The following is a 14,879-nucleotide window of genomic DNA, read 5'->3' as shown; positions in this document are numbered from 1 at the left end:
TGGCAGAGGGCGGCACACAGTGAGGGTGAGGGGATGTGAATAGGGAGAAGGTGATAGGTCAAAGTAGGTGGGTGGGAAGTGTTGGACAAAGGGTATGGGGACAGTAGGTCACTGAAGGTTGAGTCTGGGATAATTTTGGGAGTGGAAAATGTGTTGTAAGGATAACTTCCATCTGTGCAGCTTGGTGGTGGAGGGAAGGATCTAGATGGGCCAGGTTTTGAAGCAGCTGCAATAGTACTACAGATTCTAAAAAGCAAAAGACCATCAAAATTCATAGTACACCTTATGAGACAAGCTCACAATCATTCATAAATAGCAGTGTGGGACCAGCAGTAGGGCACTGTCTGAATAGAGTCTAGGCAATGAATATACATAACCTGAAGCTAGTCAATGAAATGTTGTGCGTAAAATGGCAATGAAAACTCGACTGGATACCTAGAAGCTCGCCATTAATCAATCATACCGAGATGACCTAAGAGATCACAGCAATGTTTGAGAAATGTAACAGTCGGCAGTCCAAAAGATCAGAATGACTTTCATTTTATGTAAACAACATTGAGATACTAAAACTTCTATCTTCATTTAAAAGGTATAAAAATGATGACACAGTTAAAGCTGACTCTTTTCATGGAAAATTTGTCTCACGCTATATTGTATTTGCACTGGTTTTGTTTTCCTCCTTTGAGTAGCAAAACAAGAGCTAAGATCACAAGTACTAAGTCTCAGATAATGGTTTTTGACTGGATATTGAGATCACAAGGTGAAGTTAGTTGTTTATTTTTTTGATTTTCATGGTATGTTCTAGATATTAGAAGTGAACAACTGGAAGTGTAAATATTTTCTGTGTAGCCTGCATGTTGAAATTAATGACGATGAGCCGACGTAAAATTCTGAGAGTATTTTGAATTTTATCTTCCAGGCCTTTACAATAACATAATTACTGTGATAACATTTACCAACCTCATTTCAATTTATTATGTTTAGTAATTAATTGTGAATCTTTTGTTGTATCCATTATATGGTCCTTATAATACACTACTGGCCATTAAAATTGCTACACCACTAAGATGACACGAAATTTAACCGACAGGAAGAAGATGCTGTGATATGCAAATGATTAGCTTTTCAGAGCATTCACACAAGGTTGGCACCGGTGGCGACACCTACAACATGCTGACATGAGGAAAGTTTCAAACTGATTTCTCATACACAAACAGCAGTTGACCGGCGTTGTCTGGTGAAACGTTGTTGTGATGCCTTGTGGAAGGAGGAGAAATGTGTACGATCACATTTCCAACTTTAATAAAGGTCAGATTGTAGCCTATCGTGATTGCGGTTTATCGTATTGCGACATTGATGCTCACGTTGGTCGAGATCCAGTGACTGTTAGCAGAATATGGAATTGGTGGGTTCAGGAGGGTAATACGGAACGCCGTGCTGGATCCCAGTGGCCTCATATCACTAGCAGTTGAGATGACAGGCATATTATCTGCATGGCTGTAACGGATTGTGCAGCCACGTCTCGATCCCTGAGTCAACAGATGGGGACGTTTGCAAGACAACAACCATCTGCACGAACAGTTCGACGGCGTTTGCAGCAGCATGGACTATCAGCTCGGATACCATGGCTGCTGTTACCCATGACACTGCATCACAGATAGGAGCGCCTGCGATGGTGTACTCAACGACAAATCTGGTTGCTCAAATGGCAAAACGTCATTTTTTTCGGATGAATCCAGTTTATGTTTACAGCATCATGATGGTAGCATCCGTGTTCGGCATCATCGCGGTGAACACGCATTGGAAGTGTGTATTCATCATCGCCATACTGGCGTATCACCTGGCATGATGGTATGGGGTGCCATTGGTTACATGTCTCAGTCACCTCTTGTTCTCATTGATGGCACTTTGAACAGTGGGCGTTACATTTCAGATGTGTTATGACCCGTGGCTCTACCCTTCATTCGATCCTTGCGAAACCCTACATTTCAGTAGGATAAAACATGACCGCATGTTGCAGGTCCTGTACGGGCCTTTCTGCGTACAGAAAATGTTCAACTGCTGCCCTGGCCAGCACATTCTCTAGATCTCTCACCAATTGAAAATGTCTGGTCAATGGTGGCCGAGAAACTGGATTGTCACAATACGCCAGTCACTACTCTTGATGAACTGTGGTATTATGTTGAAGCTGCATGGGCAGCTGTACCTGTACACGCCATCCAAGCTCTGACTCAATGCCGAGGCATATCAAGGCCGTTATTACGGCCAGAGATGGTTGTTCTGGGTACTGATTTCTCAGGATCTATGCACCCAAATTGCATGAAAATGTAATCACATGTCAGTTCTAGTATAATATATTTGTCCAATGAATACCCGTTTATCATCTGCATTTCTTCTTGGTGTAGCAATTTTAATGGCCAGTAGTGTAATTACATTAGTTATTACGTAGCTATCCACAATGTTGTCACTTGTTCTGTTTCCATCAGCTCAGGGCTAAAGTACTTTGTTTTATGGATTTTTATGTCCTTAAGCAATTGACTTTGCTTAACACATATTATACAAAAAGAATTAAGAGGCATACACAAATTGCACCCCATCAAGAAAAGTGACACAAGTCGAAAAATGGCATCTTAAGTTTGTCACTGAAAAATACATGTGAAGTGCCCCAACATGCACAGAAAATATAATGGAATTTACTGCCAAAAATTCTTACTTGAAATTTAAAGAAGCTTATACTACATCAGTAGAAGTTTTATATTATTAATTATTTAAGTCGAGTTTTTGTAAGTATTGCATTTGTGAGTTGTGTCACTCTTCTTTCCAGGGTGTGGAATGATCAGAAGTAATTGTATTTTAGTTAGCTTCTCTCACTTCACAGCCATTTGAAATGCTTATGATGTGCATACATAACACTATAAGAGCATTCTCTACCATCCTGCAGGTTTAGTTCCAGAAGAACCAGAAATGCTTCAATTGGCCAATGGGGATATTGTTGAATCGGCACCACCAATTTGGGGGATGGACATAAAGGTTGGCATTTAATTTGGTAACAGCCACCCAGAAAAAAGAGTAATATTATATATTCACTTCATTTTCTCATAGGAACTATAACTTTTTACTAACTAGGAATATTAAAAAAAAAAAATGGTTCAAAGGCTCTGAGCACTATGGGACTCAACTGCTGAGGTCATTAGTCCCCTAGAACTTAGAACTAGTTAAACCTAACTAACCTAAGGACATCACAAACATCCATGCCCGAGGCAGGATTTGAACCTGCGACCATAGCGGTCTTGCGGTTCCAGACTGCAGCGCCTTTAACCGCACGGCCACTGCGGCCGGCGAATATTAAAAGTTTTATATTTGATGTGTGTAACAAATATAGTAGTAAAGGTTGAGAAAGTAAATTGGATGACAAGAAGGGTAATTAATATTGTCCCAGAAGATCAATGGCTCATTTACATACCACAGATTATCATTTGTACTAGATTCATATTGTATTTAAATTTTGATGTTAGTCCACTGCCATTTTCTTTCTTTTTGAACAAATGCCAGCAGTCAGAAATTACCCTTATTGAACGTTACAAGTGTCTTTGATTATTTTCTCAATCTGTGTGTCTTATCAATGCCACAGGCATGGGCGACCTTCGTGTGCTAACTGCCATTGGATATTGCTATAACGTGATCATGAATTCTAAAAAAAAAATGTCTTACTTATGCTTACCAGTTGAATCCTGTTGGGGGGAAAATTCTGAATATGAGTCATACTGTTGGCAAGCAACTAATATTGTTATGACATCAGAGAGATTCCAGGTCACTTTCATTAATGCCTGGACTTAATGTACATATCTGAAATGACAATTATTTTTGTAGCATTTCTGTTTGTTTTGTAAATATTACTGTATGAACAATGCTGGACAATTCTGGACAAGCAATGTGATGAGGAAAGTGTGGAAGAACTGAGGTATTGAATGGGGATATCAGTGAGAAGTGCATCTTGTAACTCGGATCGTCTTCAGAGCATACAGTAAAACCCCATTTTAATGAATCTCTGTGACCTGAATGGACCCCCCCCCCCCCCCCCCCCCCACTTCCCCCCTTAAAAGGAGGTTTTGCTGAACGCGGGTTTTGTTAAGAGTGCATGGAAGGAGAGACCAACGTATACATGGTATGAGTACTACTAAATTACAAAATTACCAACCTCCTGTTCTACAAATTTAAATGCATTAAATATTTGATTATTACACATTTCACAGAACACTTTTTTTATTTAAAAAAAAAAAAAAACAATAAAGAAGACTCGTTTGTTTTCCCCTTTCAGTGTATTGTGAAAGAAGTCACTCCAGTAATAACTGATTAAAAGAAGAAAAGAAATGCCTAAGATAGCAGAAGTGAAACTTGGTGCAGTGGTCTCCTTTTCTTCTTCTTCATTGTAATCACCAGCTCTTATCTCACAGTTCTTTCGCACATTTCACTTGCACCAGTCTTGGGTGGGAAGTCAGGACACTGTCCGCACAACAAAGTCCCAGAATGTTACATCTTCAGATGTATCAGTGATCCTACCCCATTCTTCGTCTAGAACAAAGTTGTCTTCAACAGCAAATGATGTACTTGAGCCTGCCTTTGTGAATTGAATTTTATTTTGTTTGATCCTGTAAGATTACATTGTGTACAGTAAATGTACGTGTAATATAGGACATGTCAAAGTATTATTTCATTATCACTCAGAAAACAGTTTAACATAGTCTGTTGTGTTACAGAATTCCAGGCAGCAACAAATATATGCGTAGCCTGTAGAAGGCTAGTCCCACTACTTCCTTCCTCAAAAACAAGTTGATTGCGCAGTTGCTATTCCATGTTTGGCTTTAACAGTGTACCATGACCGGGTCCATAGGCTGCAGATGGCTTGTGCTGTTTGGTGGAAGGAACACAACATGTACATTCCTCAGAAATTATGTTTCCTTGGGATTTACTGGACATAGGCCAATAATAATTACAATTTTATGCATCCATTTTGACATCTAAACATCTGAAAAACCCTGTAAATATTTCTGACATCACAGGCAACACTGTTGTTTTTATGGTTTTCAAACACCTGGGAATTTTAAATTTTCATGTTATTATTGGTGACAACTTTTTGTGTTCAACACTATTTACACACTGTAGCATCATCATATATTATTTACCTTTTTTAACCTCAGTGGCATTTTTCTCCATTTTTGCAGGAAGTAAATCATAAAAGACACCAGTTTAGACAGCACTGAAAATGTTTCTGGTCTCATAGCCCTGTATCAGTTGTGACAGTGTAATGTTTTTCCAGTACTTTACATTTTCTGTGATCACAGCCTCACTTTCTCCGCTTACACTACAGATTATGATGTTTTTGAAAATGTTCCAACCATCCCTTTGATGCACTAAAATTTTTAACACTGATCTTCTGGAAATTACACGAGCCTTCTTTTGCAGCATTTCCTACTTTTCCTTGAAACCACTTCAACGTGTGTGTATGTGGGGGGGGGGGGGGGGGGGGCTGAAGGAGAATGCCAGTTCATAAGGTGAGCTACTGTATTCACGGGAAACATTATCTTTGGCATTTAAGAACACTTCCTTATTTTTGATTATGCCGTACGTGTAGACGGTGCTAAGTTGCATTTCATTGCCATGTGAGCTGTTGTTGATCTGTAAGCTTTCTTTGTATGCAAGCCATAACTCCACAAAAGTAGAGTTGGTAACTTCAACACCTCAGTTAACAAACAACTACACTTTTTGTGTTTGAAGACTCAAAGACTGTGACACCTGATCATGTGACATTCTTATTAGGCAGGGTGGAAATTGATTTCCAATTCTTACAACACATCTACCAGTATTACTATGAAGGAGACTCTGAGTTATTGGCTATTATCTATATATGTGTCAACCGACTGAATCAATTACTGCACCACACAACACAAAGTATGCCTGTAGGAAACTGAAAGAAATTTGAAACTAATTGAACATGTTAGGTATTACATAAAAACTAGATTTTAATTTGCAAAAGGCTTCATGTTTATTGCTTAAAAGACAGCTTTTCCTCTTAAAGTGGGATTTGTTAAAAGTGGGATTTGTTAAAAGTTGGAAGGAATAACATTGTTCTTATAGGAGTTTTGCTTGGATCAGTGGGAGCATTTCTTAAAAATGGGATTTCTTAGAAGTGGGATTTTACAGTGGTTGGTAAGAAACCCAGGGCAATGTAGCCTCTGTGTGTGTGTGTGTGTGTGTGTGTGTGTGCGCGTGCGTGCGTGCGTGCGTGCGTGCGTGTGTGTGTTTGAAGAGAGAGAGAGAGAGAGAGAGAGAGAGAGAGAGAGAGAGAGAGAGAGAGAGAGAGAGAGAGAGCTGATGAACGATGCTAGTTAATAAGCTGAGCTACTGTATTCCAGCTCTTGTTCATGTTCTCATCTGCTGCTCTGTGTTTTCACCACATGATGATTGGTTATTGTTACCCATACAGTTTTTATACCTTTTTTGATATGAACTCCTAAATGGCTTACATTTTATTTTTTCCCACACATTTCTGCTCCATTTTCACTTTCTCCACTTCTGCTCCGAAAAGAGCAATACTTTTTGATGAAAGTTTGAGATTTTAAATTATATTTATGATTCTGTTCTATAACTGCCATTTGATATTTCAGAGAGTGGGACTGCCAGTTTTAACATTGGTTATTGGTAACAAGTTTATTTTTAGAAGAAATCATTACAGTTAATTTACTATGTCCTGATTACGAAAGATGTATATGTGTTCGGTTCCTTTTATTGATCTGTGTGAAACAAAAGTTCTTAGCTGTATTTTCCCCAGTCTGTGTATTTGTCTGTATCTTTTATCCATCCATGTTCTGTGTAGCTGTCCCAAATCTGATATTAAAATTTGTATTATACCTGTCAAACTTAAATGTAGTAGTAACTTACAAAAACTTATTTGCTGCTTACTCAGATTCACCTTCTGGTAATTTTTTTGTTGTCAGCAAGTTACAGCATTTAAATTTTGTAATTTATTGATAGCTGTTTGGGATAACACTCTCATCATATTTTATCTTTATTCTAGTGTGGCAAGGGAACAGATTTCAGTTATGGTCCGTGGGCTGATCGCCAGAGAGAGCATCTATTTAAATTCTTTTTCCCTGCTGACTACCAGCCTTTGCAGGTTAGTTTTACATTACTAAATATTTCTCCTCAACACACACACACACACACACACACACACACACACACACACACACACACTCTTTCTCAGTAGATTTAAACTGTAACATAGTTTCTAACAATGTATATCTCTGGGAATGAGGTGGGTACATATTAATAGCTTACTTTAAGCTTGGGAATGCCTCTTTGACTGACCTGTGATATATTTGACTAGAGGAATGGTGACTGTGCACAAAACTGTGATCACTAAAATTTTTACACTGAAATCATGAGTTTAATTTATAAGGAATAGGCTATGCCAACAATGACTTTTGCCTTCTAGCTTCTCTCATCTTTGATAACACAAATATGAGTCTGCATTATACACACGATTATCACAGGCATCCACATTAGATAATAACTTTTAACAAACCTGAGACACAATCCTACACTGTGTGCAGTTAGATGAGTTTTAGGCCAGGATGTTACTCACTTGAGTAAATAAAAACTACTTTGCTTTAATTTGTAAATGTAACAGAAAGCCTGTCTGTCTAAACTTTCGAGGCATGGTTGGGAACCTCTGAATAGGTGAAAATTGGAAAAATCTAGATCTACATAGTGTTAGTTGCACATCATAAAATGATAATTTTGTGAGGAACATGTTACATCTCATCATATTGGCACTAGAGATCACTTGTTTTCAAATTTTTGGTCTCTGTATGCTTGGAGACATGGCTTAACTACCCATTTAACTGGAAACTCATCGCTTGAGTCTGTTGTCATGTAGAAGTGGACTATGCAGGCATAGAAGGAGAGCGAATACACAAGTTTGCAAGTATAATCAAGGATTCACAGCATTGCTGCTACATATGCGTATATCTATTCAGAGACATCTGACAGTTACATTGACATTTGCACACTTTCAGTGTGTTAGGGAGTCTGTGACGACAGGACACGAGGATGATCAAATGGTGATTATTTATTGAAGTAAATTGACAGTAGTTTTTGAAGAAGTTACAGAAAATAGTCAGTACAGAAATGAATGATAAGCTAGTCATCTGACTTTTACCCCATAAACATAAGTTGAGCTGACCAAAAGAAAACGCAAACAGTGCAGTTTTTGGTTGCAGGGACATTACAGTGATGTTGTGCTGTATCCTACTTTCATTTGACAAAACAGAATTGTTTTTTGTGCTGTATGTGGAATAAATAAGAATTCAGCCATTTTGTTGGAATTGTATGAATTTTGTTTAGCTCTTTCTCTGAAGCATGGCTGTAGCCTCAAACTTTCATCAGACATAATTTTTCCTCCACACTGCATCACTTAATTTTCACATAACACGCTCTACAATATCACGAAAAACAGCTTTGTTAGAGGCCATCTGATGCCGATAGTTGGTCATTTTTGCCCTGTCATTGTTGTCTTGCAACAGTAATATTGTGCACTTGACGTCTGTAGTAAGTCATGATTAATCTTACACTCACATGAGCTTCAGTAAGAGAGAATGAGCTGATGAGTAGCATGAAGAAAGGAGTCCAGTATAGTACTGATGCAAACGTGACACCCTGGTTTCTAGTAAACGTGACACCCTGGTTTCTAATGTATTCAGCCCTCAACGCTCACATTTGCTCTGTTTCTGTTCTATAGTGGGCACTGATAATTCCATGATAAGGGTTGGGTAGTCCATTTTAAGCTCAGCTTTCAAATTCAAACCAAAGTGCTACTGTAACTACTTGCTCAGTATTTGCTTTATGTTCAGAGTAAATGCGGCAAGAATGAGGTGGCACATAGGCCACGAAATGTCATTGCTGCTCACTATGCTACCAAGAATTTCAACGATACTAACATATCCTAATCCTGTGATCACAAATGATTTTCATTGAATTTCGTATGGAATGTTGTAAAGCAGACAATGAAATTTGAAATTTCATGATCCTTGCGGTCTCCTTGTCTCACTGTCAAAATTTGTTGACAGGTTACCAGCTAATTATTAATTTTATGTTAGTTAAAGTTGATTTAATTATTTCTGTTGTTTTTTTACTTAACCCAAACTCTTTTAAAATGTTGAGCAATTCATCGTTAATATTCTACAAATAAGTGGCAAAAATGCAATTATGTAAATGAAGCCAATGTTTCTTTGTATCCTTGAAGGAATTTTGTGTTACCAGTCATGTTAAGCTGCTGGAATAGTTAGTACAAACATCTACAGCCATTTATCTCAGCATTTTTCCCCCAATGAACATGTTTTATACATGTAAAATGTATATTTTATTGCTGCTGATATTTTATCGTAAAAAATTTTATTATGTTAATGTTGGCATTGTTGTAGAAAGCAATCTGATTGAACTTAATATATCATATGAATAATATTTTTCTGCAGCCAAGTATATATTCACCTTAAAATTTGTTATAATCTTAAATTAGCAAAATAGGACATGCATGGTTAGGCGCAATAATATAACCCACAATTTCATTTGTGCCACAATTGTTGATGACATACTGAAGAAAATTTGTGTAAAGAATGAGATGAAAGCCAAATTCAAGTTTGTTGCAAATGTATTTGGTTATTTCATGCAGAACTAAGAAAGAGTTAGCAAAATTTGCGGAAGTTAACAGATAATTTAATGCTTCATTGGTAACTCAATCAAATTTGTCAGAGATGTTAGGTGCATTCGAAAAGCAAGGATCATTTGTTTACATTCAAATGTTGGTAGCTTGGAAAAAAGTTGCATAGATGCAGTACCATCTATTGATAATTTACCAAACCAGAGATTTTAGTCACTTGACTGTGGCTGGACTTTCAAAATCATTGTTGCTGCCAGTTACAAAGTGTGTGCTGTAATTCAGCTGCTCAGACTCATCAATAGTTTTACATAGTTTATGAGATTGCAGTGATGAGTGAAGGAAAGGATTGATAGTGCTACTGAACCTTTAAAAGTGGCCATACAAGTGTGCATGATGAAGAGTGGAGTGACAGGACCAGGCATAGAGGAGATGTTGAGTTGCAGATAGATACAATGAAAAAAATGCTAGAAATATTTCAACTTCGGGCAAAGTCCTTCAGAAGTAACAAATCCACACATGTTCACAAAAGCATAACTTACACGGCCATTGTCCCTGGGCACTAAGGCCTTAGAAGCCGAAGACAGTGTCCGTGTGTGTAAGTTGTGCTTTTGTGTGCATGCGTGCCTCGGTGTGTGTGTGTGTGTGTGTGTGTGTGTGTGTGTGTGTGTGTGTGTGTGTGCGTGCGTGCGTGCGTGCGTGTGCGCGCGCGCGCATATGCGTATACACATATACATGTGTGTACGCATGGTAATATGTAATCCTTTCCCTGTTGTAATCGCGTAACAATATAGACACTCCTGTTTCTTTTGTACTGAAATAATATTACTACTGCCATATTGCCAAAAGCGGTCCAGAATATTTGGATTTTGCTATGTATTTTTGATAGTTCATCTTAGGGAGCAATCTTATTTTAGTTACAGTACATATCTAATGGTGTCTAGACTATTTATAGTTTTTAGTCAATTCCAGAAAAATAATTTAGCTTTGTGAATACAAGAATATTTTCTTTTTTAAGATTATTAGTCATGATTTACTAAACATTTAGTTGCAAAACTTTGATATTTATGTCTAGGTAACAAAGCCGCCACAACCAGGTGAGAAGAGAAGGGCTCAGTCATTTGACATAAGGCTCAGCACACTTAATGAAGCAACTGTCGATATTCTATTTTCAAAGAACAAGGTACGGAATGTGCATCTTTGTGACACATGTTTATTTTTAAGTATGTTAATTTGCAAACTTCTTTAATTGTGTGCGATACTGGTATCATTTTTTAAGGGACTTGTTCGGTATCTGTATAATGAAAATCTGCCATTTTATTTTTGCAGAGTCTCTCAGTTTTCTATCTGTTAGTTGCTAGTAATAATGACACATTTACACAGCATCACAAGGGGAATATCCTGAAATATTTGTATGTTTAGGCACCAGATCTTTGTTATTGTTGTATTAAATTTCACTTCAGGAGACCAATGCTGTCCATATCAATGTTGGAGCCGGTTCATATCTTGAGGTGACAATGCCATGGGTTATTCAACCAGATGGCTACACTACAAAAATAATTGGCCAGTTGTTGCACTTAGAAGCTACCACAAGCTTACAGGTAAAGTTGCTGAACAAATTACTAATTAGAGTTACCTTGTCCAAGTGAAATGCAGAACTTGCGAGAAGACAGTAATTTATATGCCTCCAAAATTTTTCGTATATATTTATTCTTATTTAGTTCATGATTGAGATTATTATGTACTACTTAATCATTTGTAAATAATCAGTGCATTTGTGTAGCAGGCTAGCAGCAATAATGTTCATGGTTATCTTCTGCATGCATGGATAGAATAAGAAAATATCTGTCAATTTGTAGACTTAGCGCATACTACAATAAAAAAAGTGTTGTTTTTGTGACATTAAGTTTTTTCTTCACCTCTACCCTGTTTTAGTACAGTAACTTGTTTCTAAGTGTCTTTGCAATTAGTAACTTAATTAAAACAGTATGTATATATGGAGAGATTACTGCTTACCAAATACAGAAGGTGCTGAGAGAGGGCAGGTGCTTAGCAAAAGTGGATAATCACATAGCTTTTCTAGCTGTCCACCAATCGACCCCACCACACACACACACACACACACACACACACACACACACACACACACTTGCATTTGTGTGCACAAGTGCACTGTTGACCCGACGCTTTCTGCTTAATACAGTCAGGTTTAGCTGTCAAACAAAGTAGTCCTGTGGCAAGCCTGTCGGGTGATGAAAGTGGCTCCATGTTTTTATTTTTTAGATCTAATAAAGGATATTGTCCTCAGTTTGGTGAGCAGTGATTTATCCTCTTATACATATGATATTCTATCCTGCATTTTTCATTATTGACTACTTAAGAATAAATCAACAGTCATTGCCTATTATGAAATTTCCTGATCATATGGTAGAAATTTTTTGAAGATATCTTGGCTATCCCTTCTTCTCCTTCTGTTTTAGTATCGTAGTCTTGTCTTAAGCGAAACATTGGAATTCACTGTGAAGTGCCATTATCCTATCAAGTGGAATGATCATCAAGAATGGATACTGAATTTGACAGGTTGTAAAGCATCAGTGAACCTTATCTATGCACATAAGTGGTTCTTTCAAGGTAGGTGTGCAGTCAGAAAACCTTTGTCTGCTCTGTTAATGATTATATTGAGGGAAGTTTAACTGATGTATGCACTGTATTTTATATGCAGACCTTATAAATGACTGGGCGAGCAAGGCAAGGCCTGATCTCTTACATTTTGTGCCATATACGTGGAAGATCTCTGTGATGTTGAAAGAGTTTGAACTTATAACCTTAAGTAATGAATACAATTGGATTGATTGTTCTTCTCAAAATCAGGAAAATGGTAACTCACTTTCTGGTATTTTTACGTTTTTTCTTATGTGTAATTCTGAATTACATCTTTTACTGATGTTTGGTTGTTTCAGCACACATTGCTTTCTGTGGCGAGTTATTTGACATGTCCTTTGATTTACCATTCAAGGATTTTCTTCCAGCAACAATACCACTCAAGTTCTGGATACAGGTAATTTTTAACAATTTCACTTCCATCAGGCATTTATTACAAATGTCAGAAAGTTTATCTAGTGTTTACTTTAGTTCTACTGTAGAGCATCAATTATCCAAAGTAGTTAGGGAACATGGGTGTTTGCAAAACTGGTTTATTTGGATAATCAAACTATATACTTTTCCTTACCAATAGAAACAGCATAAATTTGTAATAACATGAATCTCTTTTATTACTACAAAAGCAAATAACGTACAGATGTATGTAGTATAGCCTAGTAAACAAAAAATATGTAATATGGATGCATTTTACATGTACAGTACATATGTATAAAATTAATGTCTAAAAATATCCATGATTTTTGTCTGTCTTAGCAAGCGTACCCATTTACCAGCAGCTAAGTCGTGCACTTTTTTCAGGCCAGATACCTGATGCTGGTTGCTTTCACCTTGAGTGTCAAACCATTGCAAGGCAGTATATAAACACATAAATGCTTCAAAAGCAGCTGGTGTATTTTCATCCTCATTCTGTGGACATCCATTGTCGAAGACTTCTTCATCATGTTCATGGCAACTGAGTTCTTTTAGCGCATTTAGCATTTCAGACATAACATTCTGATAATAATTTTCAGTATTATGAAAAGGATAAATTACTACTCACCATATAGCGGAGATGCTGAGTTGTAGATAGGCACAACAAAAATACTGTCAGATAAATAACCTTTCGGACAAAAAACACGCAAAGACGACCACAGTCCCTGGCTGCCAGTGCCTATCTGCAACTCAGCACCTCCACTGTATGGTGTGTAGTAATCTATCCTTTCCATAATATTGTCATTATTCCATCCTGGATTTTCCATTGTTCATCATTTTCAGTTAGGCTTGGAGAATTTTCCACCGTACTCAAAATTTTATTGCAAACTTTTCCAGATTCTGTTTCCTTACACTATCTCAGGCTGCTCCAATCATGTAGGATACATTTTTCAAATCTGTATTTTTGTGATTTCTTAACAGACTTTCTTTGGCTCCTCTCCTCTTTCTAACAATAACTTACATAAATATATGTAATTGGATAGATAAAAAACCTACTCATCAAGCTGTGGCAGGGGGACACACACATGAAAGGTATTATGCTTGCAAGCTTTTGGAGTCAGTGGCTCCTCCTCCTGGCAAGAGGGTTGAAGGAGAAGGAAGAGGGGTGCAGTAAAAGGACAATCCCAGGTCAGGGGAGGCTTTCTGGATGGGATGAGAAGGAAGGACTAATTGTTGATGACTGCACTGGGCGAGGTTTGAAAAGCTGGGGGCTTGAAGGTGGAAGATAGGGTAATATGCAAGACAGAGATTTCTGCTAAAACGTCATGCATGAGTTAATAAGAGTGAAAAGCTAAGTGCATTGTGTGTGATAAACACGGGAGGGGAATGGCGAAAAATAGATAGGTCAGAAAATGAAATGTGTAGAAAACCCCTAAAACGGAGTGAAGAAAGGAATCGTTACTGTGAAGAAATGCTGAGACTGAAGAAATTAATGTAAATTAAGGCCAGGTGTGTGGCAAGAACCAAGGACACATTGCAGCACCAGTCCCCACCTGCGGAGTTCTGTAAAACTGGTGTCCAGGGGAAGAATCCAGATGATGCATATGGTGAAAGAGGCACTGAAGTCAGGACTGTCGTGTTGTAGTGCATGCATTACAACCGGATATTTCGTGGTGCCGGTACACACCCTAGTTAGGATGCATGGGCATAGGCCGAGGGTTTATTTTGCCAACGCACAACATCCTATTGCAGACCAGGCCATCTGGATTCTTCCCCCAGACACTAGTTTCTCAGAACTCCTCAGGTGGGAACTGGCTCTACAACATGTCCTTGTTTCTCACCACCAACCTGGCCTTAATTTATGTTAATTTCTTCAGTCTCAGCATTTCTTCACAGTAATAGTCCTTTCTTCATTCTGTTTTAGTTTTGTATGTCTTTAATTTAATGATGTATGTATTCTTTGGTGTCCTCCTCCCATTTCTATCACATACAATGTGCTCTTATTAACCTGTGCATGATATTTTAGCAGTAATCTCTGTCTTGCATATTACCCTGTCTTCCACCTTAAGCTCTCAGGTTTTCAATTCTCATC

At 37.8% G+C, this 14,879-nt stretch overlaps 1 protein-coding gene across 1 annotated transcript in view; it reads left to right on the top strand.

Moving 5' to 3' along the window:
* LOC126457180 (transmembrane protein KIAA1109) overlaps positions 1–14,879 on the top strand; it is a 507,473-nt gene that overhangs the window by 79,876 nt on the left and 412,718 nt on the right. Inside the window, exons 8-14 of the mRNA XM_050093265.1 lie at positions 2,942–3,030; positions 7,076–7,174; positions 10,791–10,898; positions 11,179–11,316; positions 12,196–12,346; positions 12,438–12,593; positions 12,676–12,773. Of these exons, the coding sequence (XP_049949222.1) occupies positions 2,942–3,030; positions 7,076–7,174; positions 10,791–10,898; positions 11,179–11,316; positions 12,196–12,346; positions 12,438–12,593; positions 12,676–12,773 (839 nt within the window). The remainder of the gene's footprint in view (positions 1–2,941; positions 3,031–7,075; positions 7,175–10,790; positions 10,899–11,178; positions 11,317–12,195; positions 12,347–12,437; positions 12,594–12,675; positions 12,774–14,879) is intronic.

This window comes from Schistocerca serialis, chromosome 2, assembly GCF_023864345.2.
Source record: "Schistocerca serialis cubense isolate TAMUIC-IGC-003099 chromosome 2, iqSchSeri2.2, whole genome shotgun sequence".
In the NCBI taxonomy this organism is placed as follows: Eukaryota; Metazoa; Arthropoda; class Insecta; order Orthoptera; family Acrididae; genus Schistocerca; species Schistocerca serialis.
The sequence above is the reverse complement of the archived record's forward strand: the minus strand, read 5'-3'. Positions and strand labels throughout refer to the sequence as shown.